The sequence below is a fragment of the Diadema setosum genome, chromosome 4 (genome assembly GCF_964275005.1).
Source record: "Diadema setosum chromosome 4, eeDiaSeto1, whole genome shotgun sequence".
In the NCBI taxonomy this organism is placed as follows: domain Eukaryota; kingdom Metazoa; phylum Echinodermata; class Echinoidea; order Diadematoida; family Diadematidae; genus Diadema; species Diadema setosum.
The window spans coordinates 11,227,907-11,247,060 of record NC_092688.1 but is presented as its reverse complement, the minus strand read 5'-3'; the positions used below and the strand labels follow the sequence as shown (position 1 = coordinate 11,247,060).

The 19,154-nt window shown below is 40.3% G+C and overlaps 2 protein-coding genes across 4 annotated transcripts in view; both read left to right on the top strand.

Annotated features, from left to right (window-relative positions):
- Positions 1-18,649, top strand: part of LOC140227555 (large ribosomal subunit protein eL6-like) — a 211,089-nt gene extending 192,440 nt beyond the window's left edge. For 2 of the 3 annotated variants that reach the window (XM_072307968.1, XM_072307967.1), the window contains exons 2-6: positions 12,671-12,791; positions 14,442-14,543; positions 15,293-15,482; positions 16,176-16,360; positions 18,226-18,649. In XM_072307968.1, coding sequence (XP_072164069.1) covers positions 12,672-12,791; positions 14,442-14,543; positions 15,293-15,482; positions 16,176-16,360; positions 18,226-18,378 — 750 coding nt within the window. In that variant the 5' untranslated portion in view covers position 12,671 and the 3' untranslated portion in view covers positions 18,379-18,649. Of the gene's footprint in view, positions 1-10,080; positions 10,106-12,670; positions 12,792-14,441; positions 14,544-15,292; positions 15,483-16,175; positions 16,361-18,225 lie in introns of those variants that run through there. The other variant, XM_072307966.1, reaches the window with a different exon arrangement.
- On the top strand, positions 3,510-8,061 carry LOC140226865 (F-box only protein 39-like). Its single transcript, XM_072307295.1, has 3 exons — positions 3,510-3,926; positions 5,721-6,596; positions 7,107-8,061. The coding sequence occupies exons 1-3, from the start codon at positions 3,648-3,650 to the stop codon at positions 7,476-7,478; spliced, it is 1,527 nt and encodes a 508-aa protein (XP_072163396.1). The 5' UTR covers positions 3,510-3,647; the 3' UTR covers positions 7,479-8,061.
- Positions 18,650-19,154: the final 505 nt, after the last annotated feature.

The following is a 19,154-nucleotide window of genomic DNA, read 5'->3' as shown; positions in this document are numbered from 1 at the left end:
CACATGCGAGATGACGATCTTTTATCTATCAAGAATTTGTTGTTACGACCAGTAGTACACTACAGCCTACCAGTTGATAATTTCCTGTCAGTCAGCAAACACGTGTGTCAGGCATACAATGATATGATTTTTTTTTTTTTTTTTTTTTTTTTTTTTTTTTAGATAGAGAAACAGAGGGGTCATAAACCTTTTCTGCAAGTCATCATTGAATGAAATTCATTTGAATTGCTGTTTAATATCATTTAACTGAATGAATAGAATGCGCCAGTGAAATGATGAATAACAAAAGTAAAATCGGTTACCGCCTGGAAACAGCAACTTAAACTGTTCAAGACGTAAGAAACAAAAACTGTTAAACAGAAACGCAAATCATCGAGGATTGAATGACGAGTTGCGATAAACCAGGAAATGTATGTAACATCTGTGCCATTTATATGGATTTAAATAGTTTGTTTGTATGCTACTATAGTGTCCACCCCCACATTCCCAAAATACCGAAATATCCGACAATGACTAAGAAAGATTGACTTTTTAGGCCTAATATGAATACATTTAGAACCATCGGGGGTTTGAGTGACATGTTTTACCCCCCTCTCTCTCATCCTCTAGCTGGTTGTTGTTATCCAAAAGTAATTTGTAATTGCTGTTTGATGCGTCCATATATGAAATGGTGTTTTTCACTTTGTGTATGTGTGCCGTGTTGGTTTTTTTTTTTGTGTGTGTGTGTGTGTGGTAAAATATCTCTTATACAGCAGCGTTCATGGAAAGCCACAAAGAAAAGAAAAAGTAGAAGTCCGAACATAGGGGAACGTGGGGCAAGATGGGACACGGGGCAGGATGGGACAATGCGATAACTATAAGTAAGCTAGCTTCAGAGGACACTATAATCTGCACTGATAAAAAGCACGCTGTCAGGAAGCCATCTTTATTACGCTCTGTGAAGCTGAGATTCTCTCGAGCTTTGGTGGACAAACGCAAAAATTGATATCGATGACGGCAGAATTTCTGCAGTTAAGAATTAAATGTATAGTATCCCTGGCATAATTATGAAGAAAGGTAGAACGTTGATATCGTGTGGTTTTTATAGTATATACATCAAGTTTATTTCACAAAATGTATGTAGGCAGACTGCATGTCATTGCATGTATTGTGTAGAGCTTAGAAGTGTAGTGTGTGTGTGTGCATGGGGCAGGATCCACATCCACCTCGGGGCAGGATGGGCGGGTGTCCCATATCTTGCCCCATCATAATTTGATGTGGTTAATGTATATGTTTTATTCTTTTTCAGTTTCAGAATGGTCCGGAATCACAAAAGAAAGAGCGACCGTTTCAAGTGGAACACGGAAATATGCGTCTTTATTGTTTGTCCCATTGTGCCCAACGTATGTGGGGCAGGATGGGACAGATTTGGCTATTTTGAGATGGCTATAGTTACGTAAAATAAAAGTAGACAATTAAGATGATATTACGTGTGATAGTGTTGCCTTTCACAATCTTTGTAAATCCTGTTTCATGTGGTAGTTTGTGACGTAGTATTTGAAATAAAGCACATTTAGTGAAATGTGGCCCATCCTATTATCCTAGCTGCCCCACGTTCCCCTAAGATAATGTTCAAACAGTTAAATCTTATACTTTATAATAGAACATCATGTTCGATTTAAGCAGCACAAACATCACTTACAGCTAGTTACAGCAGGGAGGTGACCCTCCGTGCATGGTTACAGGGCTTACAAGGGTAAATATTTCCCCAAAGAGACGTGTGTTAAAATTCAGAATTAAAAAAAAAAAAAACAACTCTGCAAAATAGCTGGAAGAAATGAGGTGTTTCATCTTCACTAACCTAGATAAGTGAGATAAACCCTTTCATCCACCAAATTTCCAAGGGGGTTCTTCAGCTCTCAAACTCTCAGGGTTCGCAAAGCCAGACTACAAGTTCTTTTCACTTAAAAAAAAAAAAATCAAAAAAAAAAATCACCTATTTTCTGTACGTACACCCAATCACTACAATAGTCCCTTCAAATTCCATGAGAAAAGCTTTCATCTTCCAACCAAAATGCAGTTCGTAGAGGAATTCATACTCAATGTCTGCAGCTATTCAGTTTTTTGCCAAACTGCACTTCTGATTTCAACTCTTTTTTTTTTTCTTCATTTATTTTAGTATCTTTGGTACGATTTTGTGAAGCGGTCAGGGACATTCCATTTTATTTACAGGAGTGAGCCTTACAGCAAGGATGTTACGGTATGCCTACTTAACTTGGCCATGAGACCCATCAGGTGACAGAGCCGTGAATGAATCATAGAAATGCGCATGAATAAACTGAGATTCCTGAAATCTTGATTTTGAGTTTACTGGTAGCTGGTATCTTACCTGCTTACCTGGACGCCACACTTTTAAGACATCCAACGTCTTCCTAATGACGGAACCATAGGGCCTGTACCGTTGTCCAGGGAAAACCTCAAGTATATTAATATGTGCATAATACGGCCTATGGATAATCATGTAGGCCTATCAAAAGGCGTCAATTTGATGTTCTGGCTTTCGAGGCTAAGTTATGATTTATATTTACTTGGGTAGACCTACACACCGAATGGTGTACACCAGTGTGTACACACACACCAGTCATTTCTCCATATCAAGGAATCTCACACATTATCTTATAAGTTGTGGATATGAACTTCATCACTGTATGCTGCACGGTGCTACTTAATTTCGAATAATACTATCACTCTTATACGACCAAAACGCACACGGAATCACGATAAAAACTGTCACAGTTATACGATTGAGAATAAACAAACAAACAAAATATGACATTACATGTAACATGTGTCGCTTCAGTTAATAAATAATCCAAAAAAAAAAAAACACTACCTATTGATAGATGTCGCAAGAAAAATAAATATGAAGGCCTACAATATAAAGGAATGAAGGAGTGAAGAGAGCACATGAACCTATCGATAAAAACATCGGATTTAAGAAAGTAACAAGAATACGGAAAACAACAGCAAAAAGAAACGAGCATGCTTACAAGTTAATTATTGTAAACAACAAACAAAAGAAGGTGACGACCCTGTAGGCGTAGGTATACTCATGCAATGGCATTTAGAGAGTAATATGGTATTTATAGAGTAACAGAACGTAGTCACGGCAATCAGTGAAAGGACGTAGCAGTTGACATTCGGACGGACATCCCTGGCGGACGTTATATGAAATTCCGTGTGCATGGAACAGGATGGACATCAAAGATCCTATGTGCATCTTTGATGGACATGCATAGTAATACCGAGATGGACAAAGCGTACTACTGCTTTCAACCAGCCAAGTTTATTACGCTTTCAGCACTGTGACGTCATATCACAACTGCGCACGATAAGTGCAATGAACCCAAGGCACTACGAAGAGTTGCTATGCCAATGATTGCCTTAGCGTTTCATGAGCTCCCTGTCGATCCTTACTATAACATTACTTCATAGGATTATGTGACATGTAACAAACGATAAACACACCCGGCCTCTGAAGTCGACATAAGTCTCTACTCTGAGACATCGCATCCAAGTAAAATATATCGCTATTTTTATCTAATGAAACGTGGGTATTATGATTAACAAAATTACACTAAAACGAAGAAACTATAACATCTGAAATCATGGAAGACAATCCGGGTAACCCGCCGGGTAACGACATCATGGTTATTGACTTGCCCGATATCATGGTAACCGAAGTGACCGTTCAGACCCAAGATAAAGCACCGAGCTCGCCCGGAACTTCGTACGGAGTCGTATGCGATCCCATGGTTCAAGTAGATGATGATGACGTCTGCGATGACGAGGAAGAAGAAAGCATCCGGTGGGATCTTCTCCCGGACTTGGTTTTGGCTAATGTTGCCTCGTATCTCAGAGAATGGGACAAATCCGAAATGTCTCTGGTAAGATGTCGGACGCGTAGCGCAATAATCGATATATTTTCATGATTTGACTCCTATTGATGCAATATTGCTAGTGTAAGTTATCATCTGATCTCACTTGCAGAAGAAATAGATCTATACGCCATACAGCAGCTCTTCCATGATATTTTTTTTTTTCAGTTCTTGATAAGATGGGAGCTGTTTCCAGATGAGACTGATTATTCATGTGACACAAATATATATCAAGGGAAATCTGACAGGTCTCATTTCTTTGTTTTTCCCGATTTTACTCGTCGAATACTGTTGCGTATGTATAGGGAAAGCTATAGAAAGTCTAGACATTTACTTTTTTTTTCTTCTGTTGGCCCATTCGGGCCACTTAAATCTTCAAATGTGAAATTCTGGTGCTCCCCAAAAAGTCACATATGACTTGCCCGACATAAAGGAAATATACTAAGCAATTCAATATGAAAATTATCTGCCCTATTAAGCCACAAAAACTGTGACCCTTTTGTTCCCTCCCCGGACAAAAAATGCCAGGGCCCACCGGGCCACTTCTAATGTTGAGTCTTACCACTGCCTACGTTGTATCTCCCGTCGGATGATATATCGAAATTTACCAGTGAAAGAGTTTATAATTATGAATAGAAATAACCCCATTACGTTGGAAAGATGCGATTGATTACGTATCTAAATGCTTAATTATAATTCTATTAATATATCTTTAGCAAAATAATTCAAGGGGGCACTCAGGAACGGCGCATTTTCTAAAAGTTACTTGTCGAAAAGGAATGAAAAATTCTTCCTTTTGAATTCTTCTTACTCTTCTCTGGTAACCATAAGTGACTGCTGGTCGTCATCAGTCGCACTGTATATTGTTACTGTATATAAAGTCTACAGAAGATTGCTAAATGAAGCCCTGTATGCTGGTTATGAGAATGATGATTAATTTGTTTGCAGATTTTCATGTCACAACAGAATCACACACTTTCTGTCTTTGCAAGTCCCCCAAATGGTTCCCCGAACAGACTGTGCCTCATGGCACCAAGATTTCCACCCCTCAGTATCACTCTTTATGAATAGTGATGACTCGATCAGGTTAATATTTCAGGATCTATCCGTGATACCATCCTCCACATCTAGGCTCTGTATACGTTCATGACGAACCTCTCCAATAGCTCTCGGAGGCAGAGACATCTTTACGAATCTGTTTTCAAATGACTCTATTTTCAAGGCACCATTAACATGATTAGCAGATGAAACAAAAACCCAGCTTTAGTGCTTCAATATAATTTTGAAATGTCAGTTATAGGGATAGAAATACCAATGTAAAAAAAAAATGTTAATTAGTATAATCAATGTTAAGCATTATTAAACATACAAAATGTGAACAATACTTATATTAAGATTGTTTCCAGCATAAAACCGTCCACAGTTCATGGTTTATTGAGAAAATAGTGATATACCTTCATTATATCCTAGGTTGTTTTTTTTTTTGGGGGGGGGCAAAATTGTTATGGTAAAACGTTTTGTAATACAACTGGCATACACACTATGCATCAAATGTGATAACTCAAACATCTTTAGATCACTGCTCCCATTGGGAAACAGTACAGGCCTTTAAACCTCAGAAAACACACAGACATGTATACGTCCTTGCCCACAAAACCCGCAATAGCATCTTGTTGAAACAATGTTCCTTATCCAATGCATAATGGGAGTTTCAATAATGGTTGTCTATGTAGGCCCATTTGATAGGTAAACATCTGCTTTGGCAACTGTACCTGTGTTTTAATTATGTTTGTGATTGCTAAGGTGTGCAAACACTGGAACAGAGTTATTCTCTGCGCCCCTCGATTGTGGCGACACCGCACCATCCGATTACGTGGAGGACATCGTGATCGACATCACTTGAACTTCGCCACCCTCCTGGGTCGATATCTGAATCGACTCCACCTGTCGAGCGGACTGCGCAGCCTCAGGCACGTCAGGAAGTTCCAGCGAAACTTCACGACCATCCTGGCGGAGCTCTATCGACAAAACGTGCAGCTGGAGGAACTTTCGTTGACGGAGCTCAAGTTTCATCACCACTTCCGGGGTACGCCAGGTGGCTACGCGCGCAAGGGCGTGATTCGCTCAGCCCGTCGATTTCTCGGAAAGCAGCGCAAGCTCCGCTATTTGGACTTGAACTACGGAGGAATGACGTGTGAAGAAGGGACATCACTTCTTGCAGCAGCCGCCGACAAGTCGGCCACGTCCATGAAAGCGCTCGACATCGAAGAATTATTTCGTCCAGGAGAAGCCATTCACACTAACTCCGAATTTTCTTCCACCCTCCCGCGCTTCATAAACCTTACTCAGCTCACTCTGAACTATGCGGCTTTGTCTGATAGTTTACTCTATAACATGGCTGCCCAGCCGGCGAAAGGGAAGTTAGAGTATCTCCACGTGCGATGCATACGAGGTGAGAACATTGGCCACATCATCGGCACGCCCGCGTGGAGAGCGTTCGCCAACACATTCCCGGGCTGCACACTGGAGTTTTCCTTGGTCGGCATCATTCGTCTCAGTGACATCCAGAGAGTATTAACCCCTCAGATGCCGGTTCATATCATCAGCATCTTGGGACATAACGACGACTCCTTCCAACCGGACAGAACTCTCAAGTACATCTCTCGATATCTGAAGAGGGTGGGTGTATTGAATATTGTTAACACGGTGACGAGTTCCACTGGAGGGATAGACATGCCCGAAAAAAAAAATGCATGAATGAGAGGAATTACTGCTCATAATTATAAAAAATGCCATTTGATCTTTCCGATCATTTCTGACATTATTGTGTCGAACGCTGATAGTTTTATAACTGATGATCCGTTTGCTACCAGAATGTATAAACAAGAGAGTCTTCATCTTAAGTAGTTCGTAATTTGTAACCGATACGTTCAATCGCATGTTCTTAAAATTGGTACTGGAGAGAAAGCAATAGCACTTTACCATTCTTTTTTTTTTATTCGAATTTCGGTGCAAATTAAAATGATAAACATTTTGAACTGCCTAATTGAAACAGTAGCATCATTTTCAATTCGCAAACTCGTGCTACTGTTTATTGCAATATTTCAGTTATAGATTCAGTGTGTATAATCATACAAAATAATAGTCTGCAATAAAATTGCCTTGTCAAACCTTTTGTAAAACTTACAGACGCTGGAAAAGTTGACTGTGGACGTCACACCCTGCTACAAGATGTACGCCAGGGGCTTTATTGACGTCATCCGCGACAGTAGCCGACTCCGCCACGTCGAGGTTCGTGGTCGAATCCGGTGGCACGTCATTCGCGACGTCTTTGAGTTTCTCGACGTCAACTTCGTCCGCAAGGGGGTTTGTCCGACGCTGACCACGCTGAGGATGATGGTGACGAGCACGCCGCTGGAAACCTACGAAGACGAGGCCTTTGTCATTGAGGAGTTCCGTCCAGTCTTTTCCCGATTCGATCTCATGTACGAACTCGTCATCGAGCCTATGTTTTTCCCGCTCCCACTGGAGTATCGCGCTCCCCATCGCGCACTCAACTAAGAACGTTACAATGTAATAAGAAAGGCCTTTTTCGATCATAATACTGAATAGCAGCATCGAAATCCATGTCGCTAATGTGAGGAATGACAGAAAGAAAATACGGCACTGACTATGAAATCTTCAGATGAGGGGATGTCGCATAACTTTTGATTAAAGGCGTTATATAGGATTGCTCATGTCAAGATTTCTCGTCAAGCAGTAAGGTTGCGGTTACATATTGCAGACTGCCACTTTGGTGTACTTATCAGCTCAAGGCATAAAGTGATTAATTGCCCTTTGTCATTATTACTATACATTTAAGTCTGAAACATTGTGTTTATTCTTTCCAAACCGCGAGAATTTTCACTGCGCTATTGATAAGGCTACCATAATCAATTTTAGACTAGAACGGATTTGTGATGATTTTTATCATTCTAACAGGTCTTATGTTGTCAGGATTATCAATGTAGTGTTATACTGTCAGGCTCAAGAACTTTATCTATTCCTAACTGTGAAGGGGCCATTCAATTTAACCCCCTCGCATCTTACGAAATTATGAATTGGCTGTTATCGTGGTTATGGATCATCCATTAAAATTAATGAATGTCGTGTATATTATATACTATGATCCCTTGACATGCTTGATCTTTGTTTCTCTCATTAATACATTCTATTCCTATTTCGTGTTAACCATTCCAGTGGCACGGCCCACATTTTTGTTAAGAAAGAAAGAAAGAAACAACACACAGACCCCCCCCCCAACAAAAAAAAAAAAAAAAAAAAAAAACCCGAAGCATGGGCAAAACACAGAGTAGAATAAAGCCCATAACTTCCGAGATTCTTTCAATTACAATAATATTCTTTATCAAGAATGTGATATACTCTCTTTTTTTGGGGGGGGGGGGGGGTGAGAAGGATTCAATCAATCATGAGCTCTCTCCCACCCCATACACACATAAGAAACTACAACAATTAAAAAAAAAAATGTTCAGTCCGAGTTTACAATCCATCAACAAAACATACTTTCAATAAACTAATGTTATATTATTTATGCAGTATAGAAGTACAATCTTCAAATTCTTATAGATCAGAAACTGTATGGGCTTGAAATTTTCTTCATACGACGTTTCGCCGATAAACAAACATAAGAAGATTGTGAGGCGGTGACTGTTGATCACCATGCGAATGCACGGCACTTCATCTATTAATGATTTTACATTTTTCCATTGTGGTTGTTAACTTGGCGTCACTGTGAGGAAACACGTGAGTCTCAAGTTTTTGCAAGTGAACATTTTTTTTTTCCAAATGTCAGCTTGTATGCATTATAGCCTTATATAACTTTTCGAATTTCGCAATATCTCCTTTAGAGCCTTATTTGTAAATCGCCCGAGCATCAACATAATTGATTATAACCCATAGCTCCCCATCATGCAGGTCAAGTCAGAATTGTGTCACTCAAAGTGCGAATGAAATGAAGACATGTATTCATCCGAACTTAGTGGAACAAAACACAATGAGTACAGGGGAGGGGGCCGTGGTCTGCATGAATAGGTGCGGGGAATTATTACTCAATAATGTTACAACTCTATACCAGGAACAAGTTTTTCGTTTCACTAAAAATACAGGGGCGGATCCAGGAATTCCGTAAAGAGGGGGTGTGTTTACAAAAATAAAGAGGGGGGGGGGGGCGCACGCACCCCTCCCCCCATTTTTTCTTTTTATTTCTTTTGTTTCAACAAAAAATAAAGGGGGGGGGGCGTGCGCCGGTTGCTGTCCTCCCTGGATCCGCCCCTGAAATATATATATGCGAGGCCAGATTATGGTATTTCTTCACTTTATTATAGTAAATTTCCATGAGAAACTTCCCACTAGAGAAGCAGCCAGAAAACTGCACCTCGAAATAGTGGACATTATATCATCGATAAATTTTGTGATTGCAGAGCAAGCCACATTTTTTTCTTCCTGTTTTTGCTTGTCAGCTGAAAAAAAAAAACCCCGAAGTGGAATAAGAAAGATGTGCTGAAGACCTTTTTTTTTTTTTTTTTTTTTTTCCTTGAAGTTGCCCTGAAGGCCTTTATTTTTTTTTTCATTTTTTTTTCTGTTAGCTCATGAAACCCGGAAGAGCCCCCCCCCCCCACACACACACACACTTTTGAAAAAGTGGCGCCGGTCACTGCCCGTTTACTCCTTTTCGGGACCCCCACCCTCTCATCTACACAGGTCATATTATTGCTGGTGTTTTCCTAAACATTTTGTGCCAACAACAAAACAAAACACACACAAACACTAAACAATTCGAAAAATTTGATACAAGTTTGCCTTTCGATGAGACAATATCAAAAGTTTAGGGGAGAGTTAAATTAGGGCCATGACCCAGTGTGCGTATGTACTTTTCACCAATATGTGCCGTTTCGTTAAAAAAATGTGCACCTTGAAAAAAAAAAAAATCTGTAATTATTTCAGGTCAGATTTTATGTCCGACTGTACAAACGAAATGGACTTTTTTTTACTCATCATCGACATGCTCGACTCGCGTGCCTTTCGCATACACAACCCATGCTGCTGAGCGCTCGATCAGCAGCAGCCCAGCGAGTCTAATTGGTATCCCATCATTCCCCCCACTTCCTCTTTGCTATCCCAATAATAACGTGAGTGTCCTCTTGGTTTCTGTGTTCTGTACAATCTGACAAAAATCTCAGAAAAACGATAATGATCCATTTGTCTATGTTCACAATGATGTTTCATCATATATGTACAATGTAGATTATACATACATTATTTAACATATAAACCGTAACAATGTTGAAATAGACATAATTCACCACGGGACAAGGTCTCTCACACGCACAGCTTCGGCAGCAGTGTGATTCGTATGATACGTATCGGCGGATCATCGATATGTGTGTAAACGTGTGCACGTACATTGTACCGCGGTAGTACCGTATACAGATGTGCATCGTGTTGCATGTTGCCTTCTGAAAAACGTAGGAGTCTAAATGCAACATCCCGCTGTCGTAAATCTATACTTTTAATATGTGACATTCTAAGACCACCTGGACTTCTAAGCATAGGTTGTAGATCGATGTGCAAATGTAGGTTGGGTAACGGCAACTGGCCACTGCACTGGCCACTGCATTGACAGAGATATTCTACACTAGATCATCATTGATTGGCATTATTGCCTATGAGTATTGGCTCGCGTAGTAGGCCCTGCTGCGCTGTAGGCCTACTGGTACATACCGACCGTAGGTCTAGAGCACCACAGCACAGGCAGGCACACAGCTCACACAGTCACAGCCACAGCCATCGCACACAACACCACACGACACCACACACCACTGGCCACACCACACCACACCATACGACACAACACAACACAACACCACCCCACCCCACCCCACCACACCACACAGGCCCTGGAAATCTACACAGTGACAGTAGCACTAGCACTCTAGCAGTCATTTCATTTGTACGAGCTAGATATATGATGCATCACGTGTTACCCCGGGGTACCGTAGTACCCCGGGTAACCGCGTTGTGTAGCGCCACCTCACGTCCACTCGAGGACAGCCAGAGAAAAACGCATGCACTGTGTGTGCGTGTACATAGTCATTCCCATGATATGCCACTGCATGTTATACTATGCGTGCATGGAAGCTGCGATACCACTAGCGTGTGCTTTAGTGCAGTGCAGTGCAGTAGCTAGCGCGCGCTAGCTCCAGCACCAAAATAATTTCCTCTTTTTGGCACCCAGGGTACAACCTTTTAAAAAAAAATAAATAATTCAACAAAATGGCTGATTTTTGTTTGGTACCCCGGGATACCATTTATGTCATCATATAGGGCCTAACATTGGTTAGTAAGTAGGGCCTACGCCCTACTGGTAGTGTCTCTATCTTGAGTCTGAGAGTGAATGTAAATTTACTGGAACACAAGCACGACAGGTTCTAGACGTCTTCACAATCACATTGATGTGACCATGGCCATATTCTCTCTAGGCCTAACGTTAGATCTAGATTCTAATGATAAATGGTAGAATGTTAAACAGAAACTAAAGAAGGCAGTGCAGTGCCAGTGTACACAGCCACACAGGCGTGTTTCCCCAAAACACATTCACTTTAGCCCCCCCCCCCCCCCCGACATGTCGTGTGTTTGACCAGGACAAACCTTAACTTACTGACAGTAGATACATCCGTACATTTATTCACTGCATCGGCACGTACGGATATTTTTAGGGGTTTTTTGTTTGCATTTTTGAGGATACCATCACACTCTATAGAGCTCTGTATTAGCTTGTGATTAGTGAAAAATCGTGCAACAGAATGGCATAAGTTTTCAATATTTAGCGTTTTTTCGGCAACCCTAATTTTTAACATGGGACCTAATTCGCTTGCGCTTTGGTAAAGTTACACAGATTCTGCGCTTTTGACAGCGAAATTTGGGATTTTAGCTGGATCTGTGGAGGTAACTTAGGCACTTTCCTGTGGTGAGCGAGTGTGCCAGTATGTGAAATGATGTGATATGTGTGTGTTGTGACAGTAGAATTTGCTGGCTTGTGATAAGTGAGAAGTGTCTGGATTTTGGAGGCTGGCCGAAAAATGAGGGTTTTACTCTTCTCTAGTTGTGTATTTAAATCAGTTTTACTTGTTTTTCAGTCAATTGTAACTTTGCTATTGATTTCAAATCCATCTTGTTTATTTTTATTAAAAAAAAAGTGAGAATGGAGTGAAAACCACTGTAAGTAAAGTTACAATTTTTATATGTAGAAGGTATGAAAAATTGGGTTATTTTCCCCTGCTTTGCAAGGTAACATTAGTCTGATGTGGTACTATTAGCTGGTGTGGCTGTATCTAACCTCTCCAGACATGGAAACAGTCTGGTCACACACAGAACTGTACTCATCAAGCTCTATTACAAATGTCACATTAAAGTAAAGCTTTTTTTTTTTTTTTTTTTGCAGTGTAGCAAACCCTGGACTACACTGTACTGTACATCAATCACCATGTGTGAGCTCAAGTAAATAGTCACTGCACATGAATTGTCATACAGGCTGTAGTGCTTGCAAATATGATTGTAGGAAAGATGAGGACATACCTGGTATGTTAACAGATGCATGAGGGGCAAAGAAGCTGTGGTATTTTGTGTAGTATGCTTTCCCAACAAATTTTTCTCATTTTTTTTTTTCATGCTGATGCAATTTATATTTCATATAGCATGGGAGACGACCAAGCCAAGAAGGGGCACACTTCCCGTCAAAAATGGATGACGGGGGGCATTCCACGGTACAGTCGTTCACAGATGTACAAAAGGACAGCCCAGTACAAGAAGAAGAAGGTAAGCACAATTGCTTTATGCACAAATATGGTTTCAGTTATCATGCCTTCTGAGTCATCTGATTACATAAAATGCATTGTGTTAAGCATCAATTTTCCTGGCGGTAGCATTCTTTTATTGATTGTCACCCTTTGTACAATTGTATTTTGTAAGATCACAGCTGCCGATCTGCATTTTATCAAACATGTAAGAGAAAGGAACCAGTAGAATTTGAAGCTGTCATCCCTCCAAGTAGCAGCACCACCAGGTTGCTATGGTATTGATAAAAAAACGCTGTTGTAGTTTATATTTACCCCTATGAATAATCTTTTTCAATGTCATTGTTCTATGTCATTTTTCGAGATATATGTATTATGAGTGGGCGTGCTACAAGGCTAAACAAGGCTTCTGTTCATGAATCAGCTGCTTTTGCCTTAAAAACACATGCCAATTTGATATGAACAGTAGAGCTATGATTTCTCTGAGGAGGAAAGCAAGGACTCATTTATTGAGTAGAACTTGTACACTTTTGTCTGCTTGTGCATTTTAATGATCGTTGTACATTTGATACTGATTTTCTTTAGATTATTGGGTCCACTGTAACCGCAGCAGCGACCCCAACACATACCGAGTCGGGGTCGCATGGCAGCCCTATGGCTATCAAAGAAACGCCCGATATGGCTTAGCATTTTGGTGGCCAGAGACCAAAATATATGGTTTTACACTGAAAATCATAGCCGTACTGTTATATAAGATACTTACAATCAGAGCCGCCGAAATCAATTTACAATACGATCTGTTTTAAGAGCCCAGTGAAAGATTTTATCCGAGGTTTTAGTCTTTCCACACTTCGTATCGTAGTACAACTTACACAGCGCATGCGCCAACAGCCTTGCTGTCGATCGGGTATGGATAAAATGTAGCACATATTATAATACACAATGTATGTGTGTGTGTGGAAAAAAAAAAAACAGGACGGCTTGCTGAGAACTGAAATGAATATTTATTCGCGCATGCGCAGATCATTTTATTTACGTGATATGTTCAAAATGGCGATTCGCATCTCGTGGAGATGGTCTCAAAGATGATGACGATTAATCTTGTTATCGGAGGTAATGGTGAGTGATACATAGTTGCCTACTACATTCAACAATATGGTATTACAACATGTGGCTTTTCTTTGCGAATCTAAGTGTCATTTTGAACAATGAGTAAATTGTTTACTGAATAGCAAGCATCGCAGTGCACTTGATTACCTCACTAAATTGCATACAAGTCTTTGGGGCGCAGTTACTGGTTACAGCACAGCGCCCCGCGCCGGGGTTAGGTCCACTGTAGTAGTAGAGCAGTTGTAAGCACAGTAAGTATAGATTAGCTACTGTATACTTGTGTCATCATCTTGCATGCACATGCAATGGTTGTCACTGGGTATGTGTGTTAGGGGGCTAGCAATGCATTTATACAATAAAGGTATTTGTATATCGCTCTACACTGTTGTTAGAGCGATTGCATTGTGTACAGAGCATCAACCCAGCTAAAAATGTAAAAATGCAGTGACGGACCCCAGCCACAAGCCTCAGGGAATAGTCAAATTTAGATTTTAGTCAAATAACAATATTGTAAAAGATGACATTTGTGTAATAAATGTTGTTCTCTTCTGTTTCTCCTCAGGCTGTCATCAAGAAGGAGAGGAAGAGGAAGCCAGCCATGGTGGAGAAGCAGATCGGTGGTGAGAAGAACGGAGGAAAGCGTGTGGTGCGCGTCAACAGGCTGGTAAGTGGAGGGGTCGTAGATGTGGGAATGTGAACTGGGCTCACCTGTTCTGGTTTACCTGCATGTGTTGCAGACAAAGTGAGACTACAATGGAACCCTGTCTGCGTTGATGGGCTTGGTCTTAGGCCTTTGCCATGGTCCAGATCTTTTCCCCCATTGCATTCGATGATGAAGTTTTCTTTGCCAGTAAATAGAATAGATGAGCTCTGATTAAAATCTGATGAGACATTGTTACATCAATTGGAAATACACGTTTTTAGAACGAGGTACTCTTCTTGCATGAAACATCAGAGCGCCAGTTTGCAGTGCTTGTGCCTGCTACTCTACGAGACACTTGATCTGTACTGGGGCAATGTAAGTACGATGTACACTGTATGTGAATTTTGTGCACAGTAGTGGTTCAGGGGCAGGTACGTAGGTGACTTGAGTACTGCATGATACACATGTTACAAGCAAATCAGAGCAGTGTGCCATACAATATGTTTGGACCCTGCTGGAGTAGATAGCGCCGTGACCTTTTCTTTTGTCTAGGTCTTTTTGTTTTTTTTTCTGTACAATGGAATTATGATTGTTTTATATGTATTTAGATGCAGGGAAATGTAATTATTTTGGCAGAAGCATTTAAAATTTTATATTGATAGTCATGGTAGATATAACTTTAATGCATATTTTGGGAAAACTTTTCTTTTTTATTTGCAATGGGCTGCCACTTTCACTTCACTTTGCCTTCTTCACATTTGCCTGTGTAGCCCCGCTACTACCCAACTGAGGACCTGCCACGCAAGCTGAACAATCGCAAGAAGCCCTACAGCCAGCACAAATCCAAGCTGAGGCCGTCCATCACGCCGGGCACTGTCCTCATTCTCCTGGCTGGACGCTACAAGGGCAAGAGGGTGGTGTTCCTGAAGCAGCTGGCTTCTGGACTCCTCCTTGTCACAGGTTTGTTTGTTTGTTTGTTTGTTTCTTTGTTTTCATCTTGTTTCTGACAAGGAGGCTTGATGATAGCCAATTTTCTGCTGCATTAGCTGGTCTTCCGTAGGGTTCAGTTGTGAGTACAGGTAACTCCCGCTGTAATTAAGTCCTCGGCAGGTTGTTTTTTTTTTCTTTCTTTCATCAAAATTTTGTTATTAAAAGCCAAATGGTGAAGTGCATATAGTTACATAGATGATAATTTTAGGACCGGAATTTGGCTGAATGCGACAAATTGTGGGACACTTCATCATTGTCTTCTGAAAGAGTTTGCAGAATACTGTAGGCAGTGACGCAAAAAAAAAAAAAAAAAAAAATATGCCTGCCCTGCATGAGTGGTCTGAATGCTGAGGCTGTTCAAATGTCACCACTGTGATGCAATCATTAATCCTATTATTTGTGACCCAACACTACAGCAAGAGTGTTTAAGCCCTTATCATAATGATAAGAGTTGAAGTTGTTGGCAAAAAAGTCTTCCTTCATGTTAGTAAAAGTGAGAGAGTCATTCCTCTTGAGGTTAAATGGTCTACCCTTTTTTCCTTGGTGAGCTTGCTCAGCTTTTCTTTTTTTGATTCAGTCTGCCTCCTTCAATCCTAGTGAAGATTGGAATGAATGTTTTGTTGATCCCCATCTTATCTCCTCTGGTCATATCTCTCTGTCTAGGTCCTTTTGATCTGAATGGTGTGCCACTGCGCAGGATCAACCAGGCATACGTCATCGCCACCAAGACCAAGGTGGACATCAGCGGGGTCAAGCTGCCCGAGAGGTTAAACGACATCTACTTCAAGCGCCAGAAGCTGAAGAAGCCACGTGGCCAGGAAGGAGAGATGTTCGAGTCCGAGAAGAAGGTATGGTAGATGGGTCATACCTCAGGGCTGGTCTTTGGGGGGGGGGGGAATTTGATGACAGAGTACATTTGCCACTCAAGCAGCCCTAAAGCACTTTATGAAACCGAGTGTATTCTCTTTTCACATAGGGGTTTATAATTCTCTGTTGCTCTGTTCTGTTGTTCCTTGATCATCCTCGGTTCTGATCAACTTTGTTCCAAAGAATCACCTTTATCCTATTGTGACAACATTTAGGTTGAAATAATCAAGTGTCTTATAGTGGAAAGAATTTGCAGTAATTCGTAAGGGCTGGCTGTTTGTCAAAGTAAATCATTTCATCCAATTTGATTTATTCCAACGTGGCTGCAGCTTCAATTGAAGCCCAATGAAAGTTACAGTGCCTGAACAAAAAGCAAAGTGATAAGGCTCTTGGGCTTTGATGTAAGAGTCAGAGACAACATGAGAATTTCTCATATTACACATGTCGTCAAGCATTTATCAGAGCTGTGAGAGCTCAGATTTTAATCTGATTTCAGACTTTTTTGCTCTCCCCCAAACCCCCCTTTTCAGATTTTTTTGCAGTTCAGATGCACTGAAATATTTATAGTTTAAGGCATTTCAGACTTTTTTGCCACTTCAGTTTTTTCAGACTTTTTTTCTGCAAGAACTCTCACACCCCTAATATATAAATATATTCAAAATAAAAATCTGTTCTTTTATGATTTACACAGCACCTCTCTGAACTAGCTAGATCCATCGAATATTTAACAAGGTTAACATAACCAAAGAAAATCAATTATTAACACTGAGTACTTTTTGGTTTGGGCAAAAATGGATTCCAGTGAATATCGGAAGTTTGATTTCAGAGAAATTTGCCAGCTTTGTGCTTTGCTAAAAAAATTGTACCAAGTTCAATCAGATTTCAGAAGTCTTTAGAAATACATAAGTACACTCGCATGACAACAAATATGGTCATAACAAAGTACTGGTTACAAAGAATTTAAAATTCACTTCTCAATATTATCGGCTCCATGTTTTGTTATTGTTTATTTGTTCGGTTACACAGTGCACTCACATTATAACTAACACAGTTATAATGAAATTCCAGTATAAACAACGAAGTAAAAATTGAGACTGATATAGTACTGTTACTGGTTACAAAGAATTGAAAATCACTTCTCAACATTATCCGCTCTATGTTTTGTTATTGTTTATATGTTCGGTAACACAGTGCACTCCCGTTATAACTAATACGGTTATAACGAAATTCCAGTAACATCGAAGTAAAAATTCAGACTGCAACAGTATCCGCTCTATGTATTTCTATTGTTTATTTGTTCGGTTATAACAAAATTTCAATACAACGAAAGAAAACTGCCGGTCCTGAGGACTTCGTTTAAACGGGAGTCCACTGTAATGAAATTTTGGTGTAAGAAAAGAAAACTGCCGGTCTCCAGGACTTTGTTATAACGGGAGTCCACTGTATACTGTTTTGCATGCCATATGTTCCAGCAGTTGATGTCTTGATTCCGCAGAATACTATTCATGTTGCTGCTGTGTTGTCATTGTGTTTGCATGAGTAGATACTGTAAAAGTGAATATTTTTGTGCAACTAATTTTTCAGGCTTGGCCAGGTGAGAAGAGGTTTGCATGTTTTTAATTCCGAGGAATCAAGACATCAACTGCTGGAACATATGGCATGCAAAAATATTTGCGTGCTGTTAATTTTCACCCTAGTTTCTGGTTCCGCAAAATGCGCGAAAATTGCAATACTGCAAAAATTTCCTTTTTTACAGTATATGAGAATGACATGCATCTAGAGAATTCTTTATCATTTTTGCGAAGTTTCAATGCTGATTACAATATGGCTGTGTTGGTTTCCCCAGGAGTACAAAGTCTCTGAAGAGCGCAAGGAGGACCAGAAGACAGTGGACGGTCAGCTCTTGCCCCTCATCAAGAAGACGGATTACCTCAAGGGATACCTCCAGATGGCATTCTACCTTAGCAACAAGCAGTACCCACACAAGATGGTATTCTAAGATACACACAAGCATGCAAGTTTCAGCCTTCATCTCAGCTCAGTCAACCAACATTTTCCCCAAAACTTGGCCACTAGAACCACTAGACTCACAATGAAATTGGCAATACACAAGATTCCACACATGGTGAACTGGATCGCCCCTCCCTGAATGGAGTTACTTGGTTGTAATGCAGAATCCCAGGATTGTCTCTTCACACTGCGGTTTGACTTTTTTCCCCAGGTGAAATACGAAATCGCTCGTCGAGAATAAAAAGACGCAAAAAAAGCAATGTCGTCTGCCATGAGTTTGGAATTGACCTGTCTCGTGTGTTTATTGAAGGGTGTGCAATGGTTTGGTGGTATTGTCATTTTGTACTGATGGACATGAGATGAATGTGTGTGTGTGTGTGAATACTTATTACAGTCTGTAAAATACATAAATTCCCATACTATATGATTCTATATACATGCATACACACATACATACATACATACAGACAGACAGACAGACATTGGTTTCTTCCAAGTTTATCATATAAATGACTCAGACTCTAAACTTTTTGGACAGTTCACTCCTGTCATAAAGAACATGGTTATAACAAAATTGTGGTTACAAGAAAGTAAAAATTCAGGCTGCACATTATCCGCTCTATGTATTTTTTATTGTTCATTTGTTCGATTATAAGAAAATTTTAGTGCATGTATATCAAAAGAAAACTGCCGGTCCTGAGGACTTTATTATAAAGGGAGTCCACTGTCACAATAGTGCTGATTTCATTTTTAACAGAGAATGGG